The sequence below is a fragment of the Oryza sativa genome, chromosome 12, assembly GCF_034140825.1.
Source record: "Oryza sativa Japonica Group chromosome 12, ASM3414082v1".
NCBI lineage: Eukaryota > Viridiplantae > Streptophyta > Magnoliopsida > Poales > Poaceae > Oryza > Oryza sativa.
The window spans coordinates 3,730,010-3,756,844 of NC_089046.1; the positions used below are offsets into that span (position 1 = coordinate 3,730,010).

General features: G+C 41.9%; 3 protein-coding genes across 4 annotated transcripts; 2 read left to right on the forward strand and 1 right to left on the reverse strand.

Annotated features, from left to right (window-relative positions):
• Positions 1 to 7,469: 7,469 nt before the first annotated feature.
• Positions 7,470 to 9,483, forward strand: LOC9271589 (transcription factor PCF3-like). The gene has a single exon (XM_015763336.3). The coding sequence runs from the start codon at positions 7,701 to 7,703 to the stop codon at positions 8,955 to 8,957; it is 1,257 nt and encodes a 418-aa protein (XP_015618822.1). The 5' UTR covers positions 7,470 to 7,700; the 3' UTR covers positions 8,958 to 9,483.
• A 7,225-nt stretch (positions 9,484 to 16,708) lies between these two features.
• Positions 16,709 to 18,234, forward strand: LOC9266625 (protein transport protein Sec61 subunit beta). The gene is made up of 2 exons (XM_015763242.2): positions 16,709 to 16,798; positions 17,763 to 18,234. The coding sequence occupies exon 2, from the start codon at positions 17,777 to 17,779 to the stop codon at positions 18,026 to 18,028; it is 252 nt and encodes an 83-aa protein (XP_015618728.1). The 5' UTR covers positions 16,709 to 16,798; positions 17,763 to 17,776; the 3' UTR covers positions 18,029 to 18,234.
• Positions 18,235 to 21,578: 3,344 nt separating this feature from the next.
• LOC4351639 (uncharacterized) lies at positions 21,579 to 24,791 on the reverse strand. Of its 2 annotated transcripts, none has more exons than XM_015762750.3 (3): positions 24,453 to 24,791; positions 22,977 to 23,203; positions 21,579 to 22,457 (listed from the first exon to the last, which is right to left on the reverse strand). In XM_015762750.3, the coding sequence occupies exons 1-3, from the start codon at positions 24,700 to 24,702 to the stop codon at positions 21,834 to 21,836; spliced, it is 1,101 nt and encodes a 366-aa protein (XP_015618236.1). In that variant the 5' UTR covers positions 24,703 to 24,791; the 3' UTR covers positions 21,579 to 21,833. The 2 variants fall into 2 exon arrangements, with proteins under 2 accessions (XP_015618236.1, XP_015618235.1); XM_015762749.3 differs by having other exon boundaries at positions 22,959 to 23,203.
• Positions 24,792 to 26,835: the final 2,044 nt, after the last annotated feature.

Sequence of the window (26,835 nt, forward strand, 5' to 3'; positions counted from 1 at the left end):
AATTTAATTATAGGATTAATGAATATAGTTAGATGAATTCTTACTAATTAAATACCAAAAATACTAGCATTTAAATATAGGATTAATGAAAATATAATTGGATGAATTCCTATAGATTATAGATTATTTTTAGTAATCTCCCTAAGAAATCAATTTCGCGGTAATAATTTACATGTGATTAAGAACTCAATAATTCGATGAGTCTTAGGACATGACTATAAATTACAAAATATCTTAGGGAGAAAAATAATTCCACCTCGCGAATTAAGTAGCCTATATAGAATTCATCTCCCGCGCTCGTTTTTCAATTCGGTTATTATTTGGATTTTGTTTGAATTCTAATCGAATTCAAATTGTTCTTACGCACGTAACTATAGAGACCGAGGGAGCCGCGGATCCAAGTGAAGGCCAAGACTCACAAGACCTCGAGCAAGGCAAGTCATCACTATTCTTTGAACATGTTGATCCCAATTGCGAAATTGTTTTGTTTACAAATAAAATTGCATGCAATTATGAACATCCTACTTGTGATTATACCATGCCTTGATTATTGTTCACCTTTAAATCTTTGTAACCATAGATACGTACGAGTCCCTAGTCAACTATGACACTTGCTTAGAAATGCTATTTTAGATTCATGCATACTCATATTTATCAAATGCTATATGCTTGGGCAATTACCTTTGGGAAGGTAATTGAGATGCGGCATGTGGAGACATGAGCGCCACATTGCCATGATATTGATGACATGATTTGTGAAAGGAAAATAAAGTAAAACAACTGTTTTCGACTGGGGCGGCTGGAGGACTTGGGTGGTGTCCGGAAAAGGCTAGTGCCGTCCCTGGTCAATTAAGGACCGAGCCATGAAGTTAAGCATGAAATGACCCCCGTATAACCGCACTTCTCGTATGGGTATAGACCTAGCGGAGTAGATAGCTGAGCGGAGGCAGTATCTATGCATAGTGGTTTCTTGATGTGTGAGGCAGGGGCTCTACGGTGGGGCAGCCATTGGTAGGACCGCGAGGCGGGTGTCTACAGTGGTGTCGCCATCGGTAGGACTGCCATGTGAGAATCTAAAACATAATTATAACTTAATGCATGTGTGAGTCTTCCCTTCCCGGGTGCGCCAGAACTCCTCTCACTGCTAGAAACCGTGTACGCCTAGAGTGCATGAGGATGAAAAGTTCATGGAGCGGGTACTGCCAATGCGAGGTTATCGAAAAGCTTTGCCGTGACGCGTCTCATGTGTTGGGACGAGGCTCATGTGTTGGGCAGTCGCGGAGTGCGGGTAAAGTGTACATCCACTGCAGTGTGAGTAAACCAAATCTATTCGAATAGCCGTGCTCGCGGTTATTGAGCACCGGGACATGTATTACACTTGGCTAGACTCTAAATTCTTAACTTGTGTGGGAGGGGATATTGCATGATCAATTTTATGCTGTTGGAGCCACTTCCTGAGAGGCAGGAAGGTGGACGTCCTCAGAAAACCATGACGAATCAATGGCGGGAAGCTATCCTTGGGATCACAATGGATGGTGGACAGAACCGTCGTTGTTTAAATACAAACTCTGGTACTAAAATTTGATCAGTCAATGCTAGGTCTTAGGCTTGTGAAAAGAATTACAAAACTTGCTTTGCGCAAAAGAACTATGGCCATCCTTTGAACTCCCCCTTTCATATGCATTGTTGCTGTGGTGGCTTGCTGAGTACGGTTGGTACTCATCCTTGCAAATATAAAATTTATCAGAAGCGGGAGATGAAGCCTCGGAGGATCCCTATGCCTACTATCAGGAGGGAGATGAAGACGATGGCGTCCAGTAGGTCTTAGTACGGTCGTTGCCTGTGGCAATGGCATGCCGCAGCCTGAATTCCGCTGCCTTATCTATTTCTGCTTTTGGATGTATTCCGGACCTCTCGGTCCGATGATTTAAGACTATGCCTGCGGGCCTATGATGTAATAATTCGTATTAGACACTCGTGTATGTGCACTTGATATTCCAGCTATGAATTCGTGTGTACCAAACTACTTGATCCAGGGAAATGGTACTGTTTACACGATTGATTCCTGTTATAAAAACGGGGGTCCACACCGCCGCAGCCGCCGTGGTCGTCGTCGCTGCTCCCCAGCCACCGCCCCTAGATCCGCCGCGCCGCTTCGCCGTCTTCGCTGCTCGCCGCCGCCGGATCCGCCGCCGCCGCTTCCCCGTCGTCGCTGCTCCCTGCCGCCAGATCCGGCGAGCCCACGCCTCGATTCGGCGAGCCCGCCGCCACCAAGCTCGCCACGCCGTCGGCGAGCTCGTTCGCACCGTCGTGGGGGGAGGAGGACGGCGGCGTCAAGGAACCACAGTCGCGTTGTGGCCGCCACCGCCAGATCCGGCGAGCCCGCCGCCACCACTGCCTCCTGCCGCCGCCAGATCCGCCGCCGCCGCCACCGATGCTCCCCGTCTTCGCTAGATCCATCGCCGCCAGAGCTCGATCGGCGCCGATCTGCCGCCGGAGGCAGAGGGAGGGGAGAGGAGAAGAGAGCAGCGAGGGGAGGGGAGAAGCCGACGAGGAGGGAGGGGAGAGGAGAAGAGAACCGAGCGACGCTGTTGGTGCCTCGTTGGAGAAGAAATCGAAGAGAGAGAGAGGGGAATAAAAAAGAGAATGGATGGGAAGAGGCTGACAGTGGGTCCCAAGTTATTTAGGGGTGTACATATACTTTTTTTTACTATAGGGTTCAAAATATAAAGTTTCAATAGGTTTGATAATACAAGGGCTGACATAAAAAAAGTTTTAGAGTGGTTTCCACTGTGGGTAGTGTGACCTTTCTGTGATTCTATCCTACGTGGCGTCTCGAGACCACAATTACTTGTGGCTACCATTATACATGCCCTTAGCAACCCGGGTCAACAAGAGAGTGTGTTCGTTCATACTGGGAAGCTTGGCCAACACTGCTATGTCTGGTGAGACGTGTACCATGTACCAGTGCAATGTGGACGTTGACCTCCTCTTTGACTGGCTAGCCTGGCTTGGATCATCAACTCAGCTGTGCTGGCATTTATGCAGTAATTAAAAAAGGGAAATAAGGTACCCATCTGTCCTGAAATAATTACATTGGGGTTCTTTTCTGAATAAGATGCATATATTATCTTAGTTTATATTGATTGATATGCTTTCAAATCGCTAAACAATATATTCCGTGCGAAAACTTTTTATATAAAAATTGCTTTCAAATATTAAGATAAATCTAACTTTAAGTTTAAACTTAAACTAATAACATCTCCGTTTTGCGTGTCTGTATTTAATCTCCATCTTCAGTGAACTCAAACGGGTTCTGAGTGTCAATTGTAAACTTTGACATCTTATCTTTTCAAAGGAAGTTTGGAATAATTAAAAATGTGGTATATTATCGTAGTTTATAGTGTAATAAATAGACCATACACTTTATTCATCATAATATAATCATTTAAAAGTAAACTATATTTAAAGTGAAACGGTGTAGTCTATTGTGCTGATTATTCGAAAATAGATAGAGTAATTGGCTAAACCTTCTCTTTAGTATGCCTACGAGCGTTTGTTTAGATGTGACTTTATAATTAATTTTAAGTAAATTTCATAAAACTACAGATATATTACTCAAACTATCGCAAAACTATAAATTTAAGATGAAGTATCACAAAACTATAGACTTAACACTAAATTTATCATATGTATACAAATTTAAATTGGAGTATCGTAAAACTATAGGTTTAGTAACAAAGTTATAGTAAAACTAAGTGTTTAGTGCCAAATTAAGCACAAAACTTGAATGTTGATAACTCAAACATTAGTGCTCATGATTTAAACCCTAAAATCTGTAGTTTTATGATAGTTTTATTATTAAATCTGTAGTTATAAGATACGTAGCTTAAATTTATAGTTTTGGGATAATTTTTCAAACTTAATTTTAAAGTTGATTTTAAAATATTTTCAATGCAATTTGTTTTTAGCATTGGTTTTTAAGTTGCTAGAAACACGTATATTAAAGTTTTGCCTAGAAATAAATTTTTCTTATCTAATATATTGTTTTAGCTTATTAAAAAATATGGATAACCGACGAAGGTGCAAGACACTGCCTGCAGCTAGGAATGAATGATCAGTCCCACTTTGGTGTAGCATGGGGTGGATAATCACCTCTCACATTGCATACCCAATTCCATACTGTTACCCTAATCATGGCAATTTGGGAAGACGCCAAGCTGACACTCTGTGTATGAAACTGCTGATCAGTTAAGTATATTTTTCAGTTTTTTTTTAAAAAAATATCTCTCCTTTTGGAACCAACATGGAATTATTATTTAATTTGAAGGAGGCTGGTGGGCCAGCCTGGAGTTGACTGGCAGGAGACCTTTCCCCTACCTGTCCCAGCTCTTTGTTTAATTGGAATTCCATTTCTTTTATCTGCCTCATGGGTGGATTTTTAAAATATATATTCCCTGCAATTTTATATTCTGCCATGTTATGTGCAGGTAAAAGACATTCTGTGTGATCAGTTTCTTTATCATTATATTGCATAAAGTGTATAGATACTTGAGATAACCCTGTTATACTCACTGGTCACAGATGTTCCTTTCTCTGGCTACTAGTATTATTTTTAATTTTTTCCCAGTGCACAACCAGTGGTTATGCAAATTGAGGCCTTTATTTTTAGGGATAATTGGTGATTTTGTCCATGATAAATTATTGGATGGGATTATTTATTGTGATAAATGGATGCTGTAGGCTGTAGAGTAGAGGAGTACAGGCAGCAAGAGCCAAGAAGAGAGGAGAGAGAAAGGGGGGAAAAGGAGAGGGAGAGAGAGGCCATGGTTGGTGCTGTTGGGATGCTCCCCTCTCTGACACCCTCCACCTGCAGTGTCTCCCTTGGCTTCACTTCCCCCCTCATTCCTACACAAGAAAACACCCCCACTCAATCATGCAAAAGTTACAAAAAGCCACCCCCTCCATCTAAGTGCCACTTATTGGTCCATGCTTTCAACTCTTAGCTTTACATGATTCAATTATAATTCAAAAGGCAAACAATGCTAATAGTGCAACATTGTAGTAGTTTTAAAATACTTAGGCTCTAACGCCGTGTGCATTGTAAGATCTGGATATTTTAGGTTACTGAACTGTATATAAAACAGCAAGGTCACACCCACATGATTGTCATAGCTTGCTATTGGTAAAAAGAGAGCCCACATAAAAACGAAAAATCCATTATACGAAGCTTAAAACCCAATTATCTCATCATTATTATAGACCACTTCGCAGCAAGAAAGAAAAAAAAAACCAATCCAGTAGCACATATAATAACTAATGAATCATTGATAATAAGCCTCGTGCAAAAAAATGACAGACCATCGCTATTACTCGATGGCTATAATAACACATGCTTCACAACCATATTTCCCATTATTACATTCCTATATTTGTGACCAATCATTATGATAAAAAAAAGGACAACCTGTTTCAACATCCAATCACAAACAAAATAAGGCAAAAAATAAATCACCATGCACCCCTGTTCAATTTTGTGTTGAAATTTCCCTCAAAAGAAAAATTTGTGTTGAAATTCAATGAAATATGGGGGTGGTATGTGCAGTGTTGGGCGCATGTGGGGTTTCTTTTGCAGAGGCTTTTCGCGCTCTCTCGTCTTTGGGTTCGTCCATCATTCCGAGGACCCACGAGTGGCCTACTTCTCTGCCGCTCTCTTCTCTCCAAATAATTAGAAAAGGACCCCTTCAAAAAAAAGTTGAAAAAGAGAGGGACGAAAAAGTGACACTGCCACCACACCCAATACACCCATTGGAATTTCAAAAAAAATTCTTTGAGATGGATTATATTTACACGTGTGGATGTTTTGGTTTTAAGACAAGATGCTGTCAGTTTGGCAACATTTAGGTTGACACTTGGTATTATGCTATGACACCCATCTTTTTTTTAATTATATCCTTTTTAGTGTTTAGTAGGTAATTGTTGGTGTCTGTCTGGATATGAGTTAAGAGAAACTTGTTTATAAGGGGTGTGATGGATCCAACAGGAGATCGGAGTGAATGTGATGTTGAATTCAAGTGGATATAGTAGGTTATTGTTGCTGCCAATCTGGTTATATGGTAGAAGGAATTTATTCAAGGAGCATTATGCATCGAACTCGAGATCAAGATGGATGAGATCTCAAATTCATGTTGATAGCTTCTAAAAGCAAACGATTGAAATCGTTTTACTCTGTACATGATTGATCATGGAGACAAAGCATATACTTGTAATGAAATGGCATATTCATATATAGTGCTTCGCTTCGAGTTCTTTTCATCAAGCCATGTCAAAAGAACAACGAGTAATTTTGTGATAGATTTTTTTTTAAATTACAAAGTACAACGCAGACACTCACAACACACGCACACTCAACCCTATGAGCATCTTCGAAGACTGGATCGGCAAATCCTTAAGATTGACGAAGTCACCACATGTGCCTCGCTGTCGACGAATACGTCGCCTACCACTGAAAGGTTAAATCATAAATTTGCTCCTGTAGGAAGTCGAACCCACGACCTAAAATGTACTTAGGCTTTTATAACCACTATACTACATGCCATTTCGTATTTTGTGATAGAATTTAATGTCCCGCATGAGACATTTGTAGCTTGGGATAATTATTGTTACTGAATTATATGTTTCATCTTACCATTAAAATCAATGGAACAGATCGCTTCCGCGTAGATGTCTTCTCCGGTCGTATTGATCCGCCCTCAAGTTAATACGTCGTCATCTACGTCGATACGCCAATAATCTACCAGATGACATTTCGATAAGCTCAAGCATTTTTTTTCAAAATTCCATTTGCATGATGATCTTCACCAATGTTTATTCAACATCAGAACTTTCTAGCAGTTTTGCTCACCCCAATCAAAGGGAAAACTTGAAATTTTTGTGAGGCAACAAAAGTGGAAAGTGAAAAGGAGAGGGGACGCTACACTAGCAGGGTGCCCAATATCTTCTCTAGCGTTTATGGAATTTGCATATATAGGTTGTGTTTAGATCCAAGATGAAAAATTTCGGCGTGTTATATCGGATATACATATACACATTTAAAGTATTAAACATAAACTAATAACAAAATAAAATTACAAATTCTGCCTATTATCTGCTAGACGAATTTATTAAGCCTAATTAATCCGTTATTAGCAAATGTTTACTATAGCACCACATTGTCAGATTGTGGAGTAATTAGGCTTAAAAGATTTGAATCACAAATTACAAATAATCTGTGTAATTAATTTTTCGTCTATATTTAATACTCTATGTATATGACCAAACATTCGATGTGATAGGGTGAAAATTTTTACTGGAGATCTATAAATAAAACATGCCCATATATACAGAGAGTGTGTAAAAAAATGAAGAAAAGAAATGGCTCCATAAATAAAACAATAACCATAGGTGAGTAAGTAGGCAACCCCACCTCTCCCTGTCTCTCTCTCTTTCTCTCTCCTCCCTCCTCTCCTCTCCAACCCCACCGGCGGCCACCACCACCCCCCCCCCCCAGCCCCATCTCCGGCCACCACCACCGTGTCCTCCACGTGTTCCCGGAGGCCTCCAACTCCGGCGACCACTCGGACCACCCGTGCGGCGGAAGGACTCGCCGTATTTTCCACTTGCGGGCTTGGGTGGCGGCGGTTTCTTGGTTTCTTGGGAGGATGGACCATGGCGGCGGCGGCGGTGGTGGGGGAGCGGCGCCGTCGAGCAGTAATATTGGTGGAGGGAGCGGCGGCGGTGGTGGTGGTGGTGGCAGGGAGAACCACCCGCACCACCCGTTCTACTACTCCGGTCCGGCTGCCGCCGCCGCGGCGGCGGCGGCGGCGCAGCAGCAGCAGCAGACGTTCATGGGCGCGCTGGCGATAACGCCGGTGGTCGCTGAGCAGCCGCAGGGGTCGTCTGGTGGTGGGGAGAAGAAGGTGGTGGCGCCGACGACCCCGGCGGCGGCGGGGGCGGCGGCGACGACGACGCTGGCGAAGCGGCCGTCGAAGGACCGGCACACGAAGGTGGATGGGAGGGGGAGGAGGATACGGATGCCGGCGCTGTGCGCGGCGCGGGTGTTCCAGCTGACGCGGGAGCTGGGGCACAAGTCCGACGGCGAGACCATCGAGTGGCTGCTGCAGCAGGCGGAGCCGGCCATCATCGCGGCGACCGGCACGGGCACCATCCCGGCCAACTTCTCCTCTCTCAACATCTCCATCCGCTCCGGCGCCGCCTCCGCCTCCTCCGCCTCCAACCCCAACCGCGCCTCCCCCTTCCCGGCGCTGGCTCTTCACCCGCACCACCAGCAGCACGACGTGTCCGCCATGCTCGGCTACCACCACCACCTCCTCCCGCCGCCGCAGCAGCAGCAGGAGTCGCCCCAGGATCCCGGCGGCGCGGGCGCGTTCATGAGGAAGCGATACAGGGAGGACCTCTTCAAGGAGGACGACGACCGCCAAGATCCCAGCGCGCCCAAGGCGCGCGAGCAGCAGCCGACGACGCCGCAGGCGGCGGCGGCCGCCGCCGCGGCGGCGGCAATGTGGGCCGTCGCGCCGAACACCGCGGCGCCCGGCGGCGCGTTCTGGATGCTGCCGGTGTCCGCCAGCTCGGCCGCTGCCGCGCGCCCCACCGAGCAGCCCATGTGGTCCTTCGCCGGCGGCGGCGGCGGCGCCGCCACGGTGCAGGCGCCGCTCCAGTTCATGTCGACGCGTGTCAACTACCCCGGCAGCGCCGGCGCCGGCATGTCGGACACCAACCTCGGCATGCTCGCCGCGCTCAATGCGTACAACCGCGGCGGCGCCGGAGACCAGCAGCCGCAGCAGCAACCGGAGATGGACCAGCAGGGCCGCAACGACGACGACGACGATGACGGCGACGACAGCGGCGACGAAGACAACGGCGGCGCAAACAACAACAACAACAACAGCTCGCAGTAAGCTCGCACCATCACCATCACCTCTGAATTCGCCATGATCGTCCATTCATATCTTGGTAATGGTGCTAGTGGTTTAGAAGCAAGCATCACCTTAGGGTTTAGAACTTCTTTTGCTGCCATTGGATTGGGCAAAGGAGGAATCAATCAAGAAAATGGATCACTACACTAGTGTCAATTTGTGCAAGAAGCAGAGCAAGACAAAGCTTATGTTGAGCAAAGCCAAGAGAAGCCAATGCAATGCAATGCAAGAGCAACACTTCTTGCTAGTTCAATTAGCCTTGTTAATTAAATTTTTTTGGGGGTATTGTTTTTATTTTTGTATTGTTTGTTTTTTTTTTTGGATTGATCTATCAAGATTCAAGAACCATTTGTCTTGTTGAGACGGGTGTTTGATGATGATTAGTAGTGGGTCCAAATTAGGAGGGCCAAGAAAAAAGGAGTTTGAGAGAGAAGGGGAGGATTTGTACAGTTGATCATCTTGATTTATGCTGTTGCACTGTTAATTAATTCTAGTTTATTTTTCATTCTTTCCATGTGTGTTCTACTAGTACTAGTGTATATCTCTCTCTCTCTCTTAATTTTATTTTTTCAGTGTGCCTGTGGCTGTGTTTATGTTTAGATCCAAAATTTGGATCCAAACTTTGGTCCTTTTTCATCACATCAACCTATCATACACACACAACTTTTCAGTCATATCATCTCCAATTTCAATTAAAATCTAAACTAAACTTTACGCTGAACTAAACACAACCGTGTTGCTCTACATGGCAATGATCTTGTGCTTATCACCTTGGGATCTACTACTCCTTTGTCTTGTGATGTCACTGTTTAGTATTACTACTCCTATCTTGTATGGCAGCAAACATTATCAGCAATTTCCATTCTTTTCTGTGGTTACTGAAACAATATTTGCATGTACTACTATCTCAATATCTTTGTTTAATTGTAGTTCACCTGGTGGATTTTTATCCCAGCTACTATAACATTTTTTTAGGGTTTGTTCACTTTGTAGCCAAATCAACCTTGTCAAATTTTGATAGCGTTGAATGTATTTAGTTTGACGCCTTTGTAAAATTTGATAGCACTTTTATGAGAGAAAAGTTCCGGAACTATGGCATTGCTAAGATCATATTTAGTTTATTTGCATGCTGAAAAGGATAATAAAGTGAATAAGCTTTTAAAAATATTACCAAAGGGTGTTTTACAAGACTTGATTACCTTGTTTGGTGCGCCGGAATTTCACAAAAACTATAAATTCCGAGATATGAACAAAGAGAGAACATTGTGGATAATGTCCCCCTTGTCCTAGCACCTCTGTTAGTAGAATGAGATGAGCTAATTTAGGGCTTTTATGGGTTGGCCAAATAGAAATGATTCATTTTGCTATTCCTATTCATGCATTGGAGATGATGGATCTCTTTCACACAAGTAGACACACTCCCAAAGTTTTTCAGGGCTTGGTCATCACATCTCTACTTGAATCATGAATGGCAAACCCCACACACAAGATATTACTAAAAAGGATACCAAATTAATCAAAATAAAAAAAGGGTGGAAAAGCAAGCAAACCTAATGAAGAGATCAGCAAAGCATGTCAGTGAAGATAATTCGGTGGTGATGCAATGGTACAGAGACAAAAGAGCTTTTAAAAAATGGGTGAGAAAATCAGAAAATTATTTATAGTACTAGGACTAGTATAATGTACTCCCTCACTCCTCTAATATAAGGGATTTTGATATTTTGCTTGCTGTTTGACCACTCGTTTTATTTAAAAATTTATATAAATATAAAAATAAAAAGTTGTGTTTAAAGTACTTTGGATAATAAGTCACAAATAATAATTCTAAAATTTTTTTGAACAAGACAATGGCAAAACAATATAAGCAAAATATCAAAATCACACTTATTAAGAGATGGAGGGTGTACTGTACTATTTCATTAGAGAGAGAGATGGCGTTTTCACGGGTGATTGGATTAATTAACAGAGGAAAGGGCGTCGTTATCTGGAATGGGTGGTAACACAAGTTGGTTTATCCCTTTAATTATTGCCTGTCGCGTCAGCTTTCAGTTTGCTGCTGCTCTGCTCTCTCTGTTGCTGCTACTGTGCTATACTGCTGCCGCGTGGATCTCGAGGCATATCCAATGGCGTAGCCTGTTTGTTGGCCCAGATATTTGTTTGGTTTTGCTACAGAAAATTACTTTTTTTATTTTTCATTTTGTTAGTATGGTTTTAGGATGAGTATTTTGCGTCTACACCGTCGATGACAGCAACCAGCTGATTGCTTATCCCATAATTGAGATCTCTTTCAGACACTGTCCAAGCTGGTTTGTAACGCTGCACTGTCTTTGCTGACTTCTTTCAGTATAGTGAAAAATTTTATACCCTTTCCTTTCTACAAATTACTTTTAAATGTTTAGATTACGATGGATGGAAGGTATATGGGTCTATCTGTGATAGTACACACTTTAATAATATACGTAGCATATTTTATAGTTTTTTTCTTAAAAAAACATGGACCAAAGTTTAAATTTAAATAGTGATGGTATGAGTTATTTGAGAACGGAGGAAGTTGCTTTAGAATGAATTGACTAGCGGTTGGATATAAGTATGCAACTCTATGATATGATATAAGTATGCAACTCTATGATATCGAGAGAGTATCTAGGGTAGACAATTGGGTTTACCTTAGCATGCGACAAGGGGTTATCGTACCCTAGTGATAATCCCGAATCCCGACGGGTTATCGTACCCTAGCGGTAATCCCGATAAACACGGTAACCATACAGTTACCGTAGTGGACAATGAGAAAATGGGATGAAATCTATCAAAAAAAGTATATATCAGATTATGTTTAAATTCTTTTAAACTTGACATGGTTATCAGGCCCTACCTACCATTTACCCTAAGTCCTGATATGGTGGTGCTTTTTTTTTAAGATGAAGATTAAGTTTTTTGCGCAAAATGAGGTGGTATTAACGTATGATTGATTGAATTTTAATTATTACAGACTTGAAAAATATATTAATATGGTATTTTAGAGCAACTTTCATATAGAAAGTTTTCACACGAAACGTACTGTTTAACAGTTTAAAAAGCGTGCCACGAAAATTTTAATCTTCATTCAAATCTTGTTGGAGAAAAGAACAGGACCATAATTGAAACCGCGAACGGTAAGGAAACCTACTCGACAGCGACTACTAAGGACTACTTTGTAGAGCCAGACTTTCTTCAACTAAATCCAAACATTTGATTTTAAAGGCTACTAAAAATTATTAATTCATGGGAAGAAAAACCTATTATTTTACCAACCTCTATGCAAAGAGAAAACCAATTACTTAAAAGAGATCAGCAAGGAGAGTCAAAATTGTTGGCCTGTCCAAATGCGCGTGTGGAAATTAAAATCAAAGAATGAATGAATGGATGCAGTGGTCTTATCATTGAAAAGTGATTCGATTCTGGGAGACCCACACCCACACACACAAAAACAAACGCAAATACGCATTGCATTGCATGCAAAGGTGGATTTCCTGCGTGGCCCATTGGCTAGCAGCTACTACCACTGCCACTGCTGCAACCTCTGCAACTCATATCCACATCAAATTATCAATATATCATCACTGCCGCATTGCCTCCATCCTGCTGCTACAGCCAAATATTTCGGGGGTGTTTAGACGAGGGTGTAAAGTTTTTTTTTTCATATCACATCAGTTATTATATAGGGTGTCGTATGGTGTGTTTGGGCATTAATAAAAAAGCTAATTACAGAATTCGTCAGTAAACAGCGAGAAGAATTTATTAAGCTTAAGTAATCTGTCATTAGCAAATATTTACTATAGCAACACATTGTCAAATATTATGGAGCAATTAGGTTTAAAAGATTCGTCTCGCAAATTAGTCGTAATATGTGCAATTGGTTATTTTTTTAGCCTATATTTAATACTTCATACAGGTATTCAAACGTTCGATGTGACATGATTTAAAATTTTTGTGTGAAAACTTAACAAAGACCTTCATTCTGGTCCAGGAGGCGACAGGAAAGAGTGTATATTACGAAAAAAAAATTTTGTAAAAAATTATAAATCTTACGATACTAAACTATACGGATTTATAAAAATTGATGGTCAAATATAGATATATTTAAGTTAAAACAAACCGATAACAAAACTATTTTAAAATCAAGGGAGTACATATCATAATAATCTCCATAAATGCTGAAAAATGTACATAATTAAATTACTAGCGATTTGGTTCAGAGAATCACATATTCATATAATGTAAATTCTAGCAAATAGAGTTTAACAAGAGCAGAAAATGTGTAACAACCTCGTATCTTGCTTAATCAAGAGCCTCCCTACGTTTTCTTAGGCTGAGTTCGCTTCAGTGCTTATAATTTTCGCCGGCACGTGAAACGAGGCAAACCATTAGCCTATAATTAATCGACTATTAATTATTACTATTTAAAAAATAGATTTATTTGATTTTTTAAAAGAAACTTCTATACAAAATTTTTTTCATGAAAAATGAGAAAGTAACTGGTCCAAAATGCTGAAACGAACTCACCCTAATCTCTAGGGCATAAGTAGCTTGTAACCATATAGAATAAGTCTATTGACCCTGTTTAGATGGGACTAAAACTTTTAAGTCCCTATCACATCGGATGTTTGGACACTAATTATAAATATTAAGCGTAGACTATTAATAAAACCCATCCATAATCTTGGACTAATTCACGAGACGAATCTATAAGCCTAATTAATCTATGATTAGCCTATGTGATGCTACAGTAAACATTCTCTAATTATGGATTAATTAGGCTTAAAAAATTTGTCTCGCAAGTTAGCTTTCATTTATGTAATTAGTTTTGTAGGTAGTCTATATTTAATACTCTAAATTAGTATCTAAATACAGAGATTAAAGTTAAGTCCCTGAATCCAAACACCACCAAATCTGAAATAGAGATTTTCTTTCGAGTTCATATCCTTGTAGCTAGTAAACACGCTGGATTTTGGACCATGGTCCCAATCATGTAAACATTGGCCAGCATCAGCTATTCAACTTATCAGCTACTCATTCAATTCCTCACATTATTCAGCTCCTCCATGAATTCAGCAAATGAGTCAACCTGTCTCAATCTTATTCTGTTGAGCCCGTCCTTTTACTATGCACATATCTCATATGCCAGATCCTCATTTTCCCCCTTCATTTGAACTGTATATATGGCACCAAGGAAGGCCTCTTTCAGTCATTTGTCTTGAGGTCAGCTACTTGTCAGTCACGAGGTGAGATTGAAACACCCCATATGTTGTGTAATGAAAGTATTTTGTCTATTTCATATGTTGTGTAATGAAAGTAGTAGCCAGATACAATTCGAATCGGAGCGAATTTGAAAAACCCTTCTCGGCCCAAGCCTAAATGCCTTTTGAGAGAGTTTAAGATACAAGAGCTGATTGGTAGTCAGCTTCTGAAAATTTGAATAAACTAGGTTTTCTACCTTATTTAGATTTTTGAAAAATTGGATTCTACAACTACAACTTTTCAGAATCTTAACGAAAAGTTAGATTGTTCAGGGAAGATTCTGATTCTGAGAAAATCTACCGCTGCCAAAAGTTTCTCCAACCAGGTCCTAAGTCGACTAAATAACCTTATGCCCTGTTTGGACTGGCGAAAAAAAAAAGAATTCTTGATAATTTGATCATGTTTCCATAGCACGAGTCACATATATACAATTTTCTTTTTGTCAAAGGCATATGTACAATTTGATAATGTTGGTGTCAGTATCGGATTACGTACACGTCAGCGATCCTGTGGCACCAAATAAAAAGGTAGCTTGAAAACTATATTCAGTTGAGCTCACACCGTTTGTTTGATATATCTGGGTGTACTAAACCAAAGGAAAATCAGCACCAATCAGCCATCACTAAATAGTGCCAGAAAGCGACCACCCAATTAACACGACGACAATACCCCCACAGCGGATAAGATCTGTAACGCGTGTCCTCCACGCTGACGTGGACCGGGGGTATATGCACGTCACATGTTCCAACGTGGATAGTTGCTCCTTACTCTCTTTTGAGTAATAAACTGCGTCTACGGTATATAAACTTAGTATGTGGGTGTAATCTAGTGAAAAACTTAAAAATGAGTATATAGATGTAAAAACTTGGCTAGTGCGTGCATTTTGGTTAAAAGATCAAAATATTCCACACCATACCTTTTATGCCATCTTGATAAAGATCTACATGTATTATATGTATTGCTTTTAATTGGTTAGTTGTAATAATAAATAATCTATCGATTTGAAACCAAAAGATATATGATTATCAAAAGTAAGTGCATGCAAATAACATAATTTTTGAGCAATTTGACTAATCAACATATTAATTGTCTCAGGTTATGAACATGGCGAAACACGAAATTGAATCCATGAGCCAACAATCTAGTAGTTATGCTTATAATATCAGGATTAATGAAAGACATATATCAGTGTTTTTTTTTTGACTAAAATGCACGTGATTGTTAAGTTCATGTACCGGTTTACTTATTTCTTGCACTAAATCGCACCCACTTACGGTGGGCGCAATTTACTCTTCTCTTTTTATTCCTTTATTTATTTTGTGAATTGGGTAAAATAAAAAAACACCCTTAATGGGCTGGGCCCAACTGGACTGTAGTGGGCTAAGGCACGGCACGTGTACAATAGCAACGGTGCAGCACGATATGTCCGAAGCATGAGCACGGCACAAACATGGCTCAAACAAACACCTATAGCTTCCCTCTTTTGTTTTTACCGTTATGTTCATACGTTGCAACGGGTAAAAACCATATAATTAGAGATGTGTTAGGAGGGTGATTGAGAAACATTGGATCTGGTAGTTACGTAATCAGAGTGGACACGCCGCGTGCAATTGGAGGGGATGGAAGAAGATGATTCGCTTTTTTTTTCCTTCCCCCGTTCATTTTCTTTCATTATAACCATTTTCTTTAATAAAAAAGATTAACATAGGCTCATCAAAGTCTTGGGTCATGTTTGGGCTTCTTGATCGACATGTGGGCCGGTACAACATGACCCGTTTCGCTAGCCGTGCTTAACAAGTCATACCCTAATGGGTGCTGTCCTGTTGCATATTCTATCCGTTCTATAAAAAAATGTCTTAGTTCAAATCTACTCTCTTCATTTCAAAATAAGCCAAGATCGTACCGGTATATCTAGATTCATTGTGCTACGATGCATTACATCTGGTAGTCATTGATGTATAGAAATTAAAGAAAACAACCATACAATGCGTGTAACCATACAAAAGCTTCAGGCCCAGTAGTGTATATGATAGGTGCATATGATATGGTAGTGTATCGGTACGAGATTGGTTTATTTTGGGATACAGGAGTAGAAGTTTATTTTTTATGGCACAAGTCTCGTTCACATTTGTTTTCATATATTTCCAAAATAAAAAATGTCTTGGAAGCTCGTTATCGAACATAACGGAGCGAATACCACCAATAGCAAAATTCTCACATATGAGAATGAAAAAAAAACAATATTTTTGGCGACTTAAATTGCTGTGCTATATACGCGATGAGAAAAGGTGACTTGGTCGCATGAATGAAACTTATAAAAAGAAAAAAAAACATAACGATGTGTTTTTCACACATATTTATAAGCGCCTGCGTTTCACTGTGTTTTTTTAATTAAAAAGTAAAAATAAAATAAAAAGCATATCGATTTCAGGACTCCCCCCCCCCCCCCCCCCACCAATTCCCTCCCCTTCCCCGTTTCATCTGCTGCGGCCGGACTCCCTCCACGAATCCTCCTCCGCCGCCGTCGCCGCCGCCGCCGCCGCAAGGTACGGTGTATGCTGGGTGCCCTCTCCTCCGCTCTCCTCCTACGGATCTGCTCGCTTCCGCCTTCTCTCTGCTCGTTCTGGGAGGACGTGTGATCTGATGGATGTTTATGGATGGTTGGGAGCCGAGGGCGATCTGTTCTTGCCATGTTAGATCTCTGACGCGTGGTGCGTAGCGACGTGTTATGTTAGATCCCGAGCCTTTTTTTTTTGTTTTTTTTGGTCTGAGATTTATGGGGGCGGTGATCTTCCTTCCGCCTCGTTCATGAACGGTTTGGATCTCTGATCTGTTCGTTCTTGTTGTTACTACTTGAATTCCTGATCCGCGTTACTGCGTGCGTATCGTATCCCCGCGATAATTCAGCTCTTCTTCTTTGTCTCTGTGATCTCTTGCATATGGTGCTACAACTACAAGTGAAGCATCGCATAAGGCTCATTTGTAGATTTGTTCATGTCTCTGTTGCCTGTTGATAGTGTCATCCAAGTGGTGTTCGTTTCTAATGAAGATGAAGATGAAGATGAAGTTGAGTTTTAATTATGACAAACTTAAAAGTTGGATTTGTTTGATATTACAAAGCAACTTATATGTACGTACGAAACGTGTTGTTTAGTAGTTTGAAAGACGTGATGATGGGGATTGAGGTAAAATAGAAACGAAAACCACCTAAGTCTCACAGTGTCGATTCAATTAGAAGATGCAGTTTAGCTAGTCTATTAGAAAACTGTTTATTGGTCTCATGTCCTTTGGGGACTGAGTAGATTCTACTTCTTATATTCAGCCTTTTGCCATTGTTATCCTTTCCTATCTGTCGTCTGCAATTTGTGCTTCCATCATATGATGGGTGCCTGTACTTCTGAATTTCTTGTTGAACTTATTGATGCAACATGTTTGATTATTGAACTTTGCATTGTGTGTATACCACTAGTGCTGTCATTCTAATCTTTGAAGCCTGTATTGCCCTTGCAGAGAGCTAAAACAAGATGCCGGCTAATGGCGATGGCCCTGCCAGAGGGAGCGCAGCAGCTGCCGCAAGCTTGCGCAGGCGCAGAACCACTGGCGGTGCCGGTGCCGGTGCTAGAGGTGGCACCAGCACAATGCTTCAGTTCTACACTGAAGAGGCTGCTGGGTGCAAGATGTCCCCCAATGCTGTTCTGATCATGAGCATCGGGTTTTTCGCGGTCGTTGCCCTTCTCCATGTTTTCGGCAAGCTATACCGTACCTCCTCCAACTAGGTTGACAATGCTATTATCCATGACTAGCAGATTCAGTCAACAGAGGATTTCGTTTGTAGAGTTCCTTCAATGCATAGCAAATTGCTATTCGATTATGAAAAGTTTTCTGTTATCATCATAGAATGTCACATACCTTTCAGTGGAGATGTTTATGGTTGAATTCTTAAATGCGTCATTTGTTGATCATTAATTTGCTGTTGTGGTTATTCTCGCGAATGTTTGTTTCTGCAATGAAGTATGTCCTGATTATCTGACATCCTAGATTGATTTTGGCTATCTTCAGTCTGATCCTTTTGTATCTCGCCCTTTACATTAAGCAATGGAGCATTGTGCAACAGTACAGTACATCCATGGCAATTTCACTATTAGGGATTTTCTCCAGTAGAAAACAATGAATCCCATACATACGGATTTGGGTTCACCTGCAGTCAGTCATTATGTTATAATGTATTGGCTGCCTATGCATGTGCATCTGAAATGCTCAAAGCTGTAGCTGGCAGTGTAATATGGATTCAGAAATGCTCTTAGTTGAACTGGCTTAGTCTCCCTGTCCCTAAGCCCTCATTAAGTCATTATTCAGACATTGACAGCAAAGCAACACTGTTACTTGGCATCAAATCTGGCAGAAAGTATTACAACTCCGTCTAGTTATCCTGTCAAAAACACTATCGTATTCCCGGTTGGGTATTTGCTGCTGTGCTTGTTCTGAAGAATCTGCAGTTGATCACGTACCTGGATACATATGAGTCGCCAATGAAGCTGCAAAGCAAAAATAACTAAACTCATGTGCAACATAACTATAGTTGGGTATCTTTATGTCACCAATTTTATTGTGAAAGCTCTCTATCATAACATTGTTAATTACTCCAATATAGATGAGGACATGAAACAAAATGCACTGCACTACATGTGAAATGTTACTGGTAACAGGAATGCACATCTAGTGCAGCTTAAATCGTCGACGAGCTCAACAAAGCAATGTATCGAGCTAGGCAGCTAACTGGATTTGATATCTGGACTCAAGCATTATGATTGTTTGGGTGCCCAAAAAAAAGTTATTTGCTACACAAAATTGTTAGTACATCACTTGGGTTGCTGTTGCTATTCAGGTCATGGAATGAAGAATAGTCATGGTCTTTTCAGACAGAGAATCGTATCAACCGATAATAAAACCTCCCCTAAAAAAGATAAAATCGAGAGAGGTCCATGAAGATTAGGCATTTCTGTATTTCTCCACCTTCCATTTCCTCTTGAATAAATTGCCTTCTCTTTTGTGAGTGTACTCTCCCTCCAATAGCTTTTATATGACGTTTAGGAACAAAAAAAAAGTGAGTGATTTAGTGCAATTTTTCTTGTCTGAAACTCCAAATAATTTTGACCGGAGGGAGTACAAGATTGTTACGACGCAGCCATCCGTTGGGAAAAAAACGTTCTGAAGATAGTTGAATGCAAAGTTCAAAGTCATCATTTATAACGTTCTTCTGGTAACCATCTTCCAACAGAGAGATTTTTTTTTCTAGTAATGCAATGATCAACATGATAAATAGTCGGGGTATTGCCCATGCCACAAACCTGACAACGATCTGGAATTCTACCAAGATGCATTTTTCTGCCTTCAAAACATTTGTTTCTAACCTTTAGGAATCATCCAGCTGTGGAGGTATATAAGTAGTTAAATCACCCTCGAAATATTTAGTCTTAACAATTTGTGGCCATAATAATCCTTGTTCACATTCTAATTTCCACCAACACTTGCAAAGCAAATTGATATTTGAAAGTCTAAAGGATTTGATACGCGGACCATCTTAATGCTTGGGTTTGCAAACACCTTTTCCCATTTCACTGAAAATGCCATATTTTCTTTAGGGTGACCACCCTCTCAAAGAAAAGCCAGAAGCTTAGTCAATTAAAGATTTATAAGCAAAAGGATCATTAACATGTGTTACATTGGAATGCTAGTCAAGCATGAATGAATTAATTGAAGTTATTCTTCCTCCAACAGAAACATCACTTCAATAAGATAAATCTAGCCTTTTGGCAATTTTTCCGACTTGAGAATTCCGAATCACAAACTTTCACCCTGGAGAATTCAGCAGGCACTCCCAACTAACCCAAACACACCATCAACTCAAGAAAAATTATTTTAAGCCCAGATAATTACTTTACATATAACAATTTTTCATATTTCTTCTTTCTACCACATCACCATCCTTTTGCCAGATGACACTGTCATCTGCATCCGGTAAAATAGCCACTCCTCAGATGAGGAACTGAACCACGCGCTAGATTGTTTAACTTGTTAAGTCTAATCAGTTCTCAAAAATTCAAACCAGAAACAAACATGGTTTCATTTCTCAAATAGCAATCACCCACTATCGAAGTAATGTATAGGGATGAAAACGGATCGGAAACGGATGGAAACTAGCTTTATCATATTCGTTTTCATATTTTTTTTCGGAATCGGAATCGGAATCGAAAACTCGGATACGGAAATGAAATCGAATATTATCGAATATAGATACGGAGCGAATACGAGACGGAACGAATACGGTAGCGAATATTTACCGATATATAAAAAGCCCCTCAAATTGAGTTTCTTGATAAAGGAAGAGATATCACTTATTATTTTAGTTAAACATCGCTAACAATTATATCATCAATTTTGTAGACGGTCTCACAACCGTATGTGAAAAATCGATTTTTATTGTTGTTCCTCTAAGAGATCCATATGCAAATATGATTATCATTTTCTATTCTCAAGACCTTTTACTATATGTATAACTTACTTGCCATTGTATAAATTGGAGATGTTATTTATTTTACTTCACATCCTCGAAACTTGCAATATTTGTTTTATGCTTTAAATGCTTTCAAATACAAATGTTATAAACTACAAAGTGGTAGATCCCGTTGAGCTCTACAACTTTGATATGGAACACATCTCCATCAGATATCGTTTGAATTGTAAATCTGAGATTTTGTAAAAATTAATATGGTATATTATAATGAATATTTAGACCCTTAAATAACCTCAAATAATAAAATAGTCAATATGAAAGTTGTAGATCTCATCGAGCTCTACAATGTTGATATAAAGTTTGTCTTCATCTGATTCCGTATGAAAAAGTTATGTATATATACATGTTTTTTCTAAAATTTACTCAATGTCTGCGGATATCCGAAAAAAATTCCAGATAGTTTCCGACCGTTTTCCGATTCCGACGGATAGTACCCATACTGTATTCGTTTTCGTTTCCGAGAAAAAAAATCCGAATTCGTTTCCGAATCCGAGAATTTTCGGATAGTTCCGACCGAAACTATCCGAATCCGAAAAAAGGTCCGGACGGACGGAACTATCCGAACCAGTTTCATCCCTAGTAATGTAGAGTATTCATCTCTATTTGTGGGATTCAGATATAGTAGAATTGGTTCTCGGAATCGCCAATACGACTAGGAAATGAGAAACTACATACACTTTGTTACTGATCACACTGATCTAGCTCCTAAAAAAAATCTTAACACCTCATAGTTAATGTACGCCTGAAAAAAATTGCACTGCAAACAACAAATGGATTAACTGAAATTGCCACACAAATGCCAACAAAGGTATATCAACCGGCTGGTCACAACTTCACAAGTACAAAAGAAACCATCGGCACCATCACATCACATCACATCTAGCTTAATTAGTTCAAAGCAGTACTTGCAATTTGACAGAGGCTTAAAATTAGTACTAAGTGTCATCCTCATAAAGGTAGTAGTTAGCCATGGATTAGTCAAGCATTGAATGCACATGAGACATGAATTAAGGTAGCACTGACCAGGCGATCATGACCGACATCCTGCAGAACCCAAGATTGAATCCACACCTGCTTCTCAACGCATGCCTAGGCCTGATGTCCACCTGTCTCGTCACAATCTCTTCGCTGCCAATCTCTGCAGCCTCCACACCAAGGATCAGGCTTCCCTTCTCCTCCACCACCACGACGCGCCGCTGCAGCACGACGAGTGGGCCACTGTCGTCATCGTCATTGACCACCGCCACCTTGCCGTCACCGGAGTCGAGCAGCACCACGTCTTCATCGATGCCAGCGGTGCGAGCGGTGAGACGGGCCCTGAAATCGGTTGAGCCTTCGATGACACGAACTGCGATGGTGGCCTCCACGGCGAATATCAGGTGTGCGAAGACGAACTCCATTGTGGAGTGCTCCGTCGACTCGACGGATCTCCGGGCGAAGCCAGTGTTGTTCATGTGAGCTACGCCGTCGTAGAAGAAGGCGTTGTAGCTTAGCACCTTATCGTCCTCTTCAGATTCAGACAACGGCAAGCCACTATTGTTGTGGGTGATCACCTTGAGGTCAACCTCGAACATGACAGGGTTGATCAGCACGACGGCACGGCTAGGGCCAGTGAGCGTCAGAGATGAATCCTGTATATATACATGCATAAACACACATAAATATATATGCACAGTAAGCAATATACAGATCATGTCTGGATTCTGATCTTACACATTGATCTTCAGTTCAAAAAATATAAGCAACAACTGTGATCCAGGATGCAAACCCCGAATTTCAGACCGATAAAACCATACTAACTATTACCTCCATTTTAAAAAGGATGCCAGACTGATAAAACTAAATACTCCATGCGTTTACAAATATAAATACTTTGGACTTAGACACGGTTTCCAATGTGCTACTTTGACCTGTATCTATAAAAATAAATTATTCCAAATAAAAAGAGTCTTATGATAATTTGTTTAACGATAAACCTAGCAACATCTTTCTTACGTGATCCATCATTATGTTCTCTTTAACAATTTGGCAGTCAAAACTAAAAAGGTTTGGCTTGTTCTAAAAGTGCTTATATTTATGATCAAAGAGAGGAGTAAGCTAGTACTAGTATAAATCATGGGAAAGATAAATACGTTGAATGTGATGCTTGCCTGTGGCGAGGTGAGGGTCTGGCAGTCGTCCCTGTCGCGGCGGAAGAGGACGTTCCTCTTGTGATCCAGCGAGTCACGGACAGCAACGATGCCGTAGACACGCAGTGGCCACTCAAGGTTCCCCATGACCTCTGTCACCTTGACTGAAAATATTTGTAGCACGTCCATTGGCCACGAGGATATCGGCAGCACAGGTCCATCAGTGTGCTGCATGGGCCGGATTGCAGCTGTAGGCATATAGATATAGCACTAGTTGAATCATTATTGAATACATGGAATGGAATTTCAGTGTTCTAAAAGTCCACTGTGATTTTGTGTTTGAATGTGCACTAGGCAGCTGTCCTGTCTGGTTATATTGATATAATTCTACTTTCTTTTTGGAAAAAAGAAGGCTTGTTAATTGCTTGGAAAGCGCTAGACAGGTTTGTTATAAGAGTTTAGCCCTATGGACCACCTTGCGTCTAGCACCTTCTCGAACCATGTGGAATTTCATAGTGAAATTCTGTCGTGCGACCTCATTCCTCCTGACACATCCAGTGCAGACCAGGACTGTTTGTGTACGCTCAGATTAACTTACAGCAGAGTGGTCAATGGTGGTGTTTGAATCTCCTGAAGATGAATATTAAATTTTTCACGCAAAACGAGGTGGTAATAACGTGTGATTAATTGAGTTTTAATTATTTCAAACTTGAAAAATGTATTAATCTGATATTTTAGAACAACTTTTATATAGAAAGTTTTCGCACGAAACGCACCGTTTAGCAGTTTGAAAAGCGTGTCACGAATATCTAAAACTTAATCCACTTTTTTAAGTGGAAACGAACGGAGCCATTTGCCTAATAAAATTTAGAGTGAATTACGCTTTGGGCCACATTTTATTACCTAAGTTTCACTTTGAACCACCCTTAAACATATATTTTCACTTTGGACCAGATGACTTTGCCATTATTGCGATTTGGACCACCATGAACGATTTTTTTTTCAGTACAATCAGCGACCTTAAACACATCAGCTTTAGTACACGGCCGAACTCCTCTATGTATAGCTCATATGTTTGCCGAAAGGGAAGTTAGACATGATGAGAAAAAGTTGTTTATGGTAGTCCAAACCGCAACAATGGTAAATTTACCCGGTCCAAATTAAAAAGATAGGTTTAAGGGTGGTCCAAATTGAAACTTAGGTAATAAAAGGTGGACCAAAGTACAATTTACTTTAAAATTTATCTTACTAGTATGCCCAAAAAAGAAGGGAAAAAAAACTAGTTTGCACATGAGCAAATTGATGGCCATATATCGAAATCTTGTCCTTAAGATTAAGATGACGCCTGTAAAGAAATTGTTTGGGCTTCTTGTCCTTAAGATTGTCCTTAAGATTAAGATGATGAGATGTGATTGGTGCGCAATGAATTGTCCTTAAGATTAAGATGATGAGATGTGATTGGTGCGCAATGAAGAAGAAGAAGTGGGGGTTACTCACTCTCGTCCTCAAAGGAGGATCCGTCGTTTTTGCCGTAGTTGGTGGCCCAGGTGGTACGGTAGGAGTCGAGGAAATTGGAGTCGTCGTTGTAGTAGTCGTTGTCCTCGTCCTCGTCTTCTTGGCAGGTGGTGGTGGTGTTGCGGCCGCCCTCCTCGCGCGACCTCTTCGCGTCTCCGCCGGCGGGGATCTCCTCGTCGGGGCCAGCGATCTGGCCGTGGCCGGTCCCGTTCCGACCCGAATCCACCTCCATCCCCTGTCGCTCGCCTCGCCGCCAAGATCGATCGCTAGGGTTTTTTCTTTTTTCTTTTTCTTTCCCCGGATAAGAAAGCTAGGGCTTTTGCTCGGCTCGATGGGAAGTGTCGGGGAAATATAGGGATGATGAAGAAGCACGTCACTGGTGAGATGGGAAGGGAAGTGGGCCGGGCCGGAGACAAATGAGCCTCAAATGAAGCCCACTTGGCCATGGGGGCGGTTACCGATTGGAATAAGTTCACCGGAGGTCCTCAACTTAACAGCGAGATTTTTTGAAATCCCTTAACCACAAAACCATAAATGTGTACCCCTAATCTCACACAAACCGTGCACTCAGGGTCCTATGGCAGTATATATGGGTGGTTTTGCGGACGTGGCATCCTAGTCAGTAAAAAAATTAAGAAAAGTACGTGGGGCCCACATATCAGCCGTTATCTCCTCTTTTCTTCTCCTTCTCTTCTCTTTTCTCTCTTCTCTCTTCTCTTCTTCGGTGAAGGAACCGGTGGCGGGTGGAGCGGCGATCGGCGAGCGCGATGTGGGTGGCGGGTGGCGGGCGGAGCGACGGTGGGTGAGCGCGGGAGCGAAGCACGCGATGGTCGAGCGCGGCGACGGGTGCCAAGAGCGCGGGAGCGGAGCGGCGGTGGCAGCGGTTGGCGAGTGCCGGGCGAAGCAGTTTGGGAGGGAGGGGGAGGCGGGTGGCGAGCCCGTCTGAGCTCGCCCGGCCTGCGCGTGAGTCCGCCCCCGCCGTAGCTTGGTGTGCTAGTGGAGGTGTGCCGCCAGCGGACGGCATACGAGGACGAGGACGACGACGACAACGACGACGACGAGGAAAAGGGGAGAGAGGAACCGACGACCGACGACAACGGAGGCGGGCGAGCGCGGCGCCTGGCTGCTCACGCTTGCCGACTAGGCGACCGGGCCCCCCGCTCTAGCGAACTCGCCCGCGGCCCTCCGCCCACTGCTGCTCTGCCTGCCGCGCTCATGGAGGAGGTCGACCAACACGATGACGACGCCGGCGGTGAAGAGCTGGAGCATGACGAGCACCGCCGCTCTCGCCCGCTGCCCATGACCAGCTTCGCTCGCCCATCACTTCGCCGCCACCCCACCCATTGCTCCCGCCGTCCCGACCGCCTCTCTCCCCCTCTCCCGCAGCCACTGCCGCGCCCGTGCTCGCCTCCTCTCCCCCTCTCCCCATTCTTCCCCACGCGTCGCCATGCCCGCATTAGCCCGTCTGCTGGTGACAAGCAATGAGAGCCGGCCTCCTCTCCCTATCTCCCACTTCTTCCCCGCGCGTCTCCACACCCGCATCCACCCGCCTACCGCGCTCGCTTGCCACCCGCAGCAAGCCTCCCTCCCTGAAGAAGAGAAGAGAGAAGAGAGAAAAGAGAAGAGAAGGAGAAGAAAAGAGAATGTGTAGCTGACATGTGGGCCCCACGTACTTTTTAAATTTTTTTGCTGACTAGGATGCCACGTCAACTAAACCACCCATATATATTGCCATAGGACCGTGAGTGCACGGTTTGTGTGAGTTTAGGGGTACACATTTCTGATTTTGTGGTTAAGGGACCTTAAAAAATCTCACTGTTAAGTTGAGGGACCCCCGGTGAACTTATTCCTTACCGATTTGGAATGTTATGAGTATAATTCAGGGCTTTTTTACTTTGTTTCCAAAACAACAAACTAAATGAGACTTTATTGTTACAATCTTGTCAATCCCTACAAACTTTATAATTCTAGAAACTTCTACTCACAAAACTATACCAAAATTTGGTAAGGTATCAAACAAAACACCACCTCCACATTGTGATCTTCCCAAAAATTTGGCATTACTAAATTTTGGATTACCAACAAATGGTAAGGTTTTCTTTTTTCTGGCAATGAACTGAACAACCCCTTAATTTTACTTTTTTTTAAGCCATGGTAACAGTTTGCTACAGTAGTGATGACACTCACTCTCTCCCGTGGCCCATTTTTTGGTAATGGGATAACTCTCACTTTGATTGAATATGATGTTTGCGACATGGCTACCAACCAGAACAAGTTCATGACATCGTGCAATCACTATGCCACAAACGATATCGTACCAACCATGACGCGTGGTTGACGTTCCCTGCAATGCAAATCAGAGAAC

What these genes read in the sequence shown, in the direction of transcription:
- LOC9271589 (XM_015763336.3), top strand. Translation starts at nt 7,701, where the DNA reads ATGGACCATGGCGGCGGCGGCGGTGGTGGGGGAGCGGCGCCGTCGAGC.
- LOC9266625 (XM_015763242.2), top strand. Translation starts at nt 17,777, where the DNA reads ATGCCGGCTAATGGCGATGGCCCTGCCAGAGGGAGCGCAGCAGCTGCC.
- LOC4351639 (XM_015762749.3), bottom strand. Translation starts at nt 24,702, where the DNA reads ATGGAGGTGGATTCGGGTCGGAACGGGACCGGCCACGGCCAGATCGCT. An exon ending in ATCCTCCTTTGAGGACGAGA is followed by an intron (nt 23,204 to 24,452) that starts GTGAGTAACCCC and finishes ATATGCCTACAG; the next exon opens with CTGCAATCCGGCCCATGCAG. An exon ending in AGGCAAGCATCACATTCAAC is followed by an intron (nt 22,458 to 22,958) that starts GTATTTATCTTT and finishes GTATATATACAG; the next exon opens with GATTCATCTCTGACGCTCAC.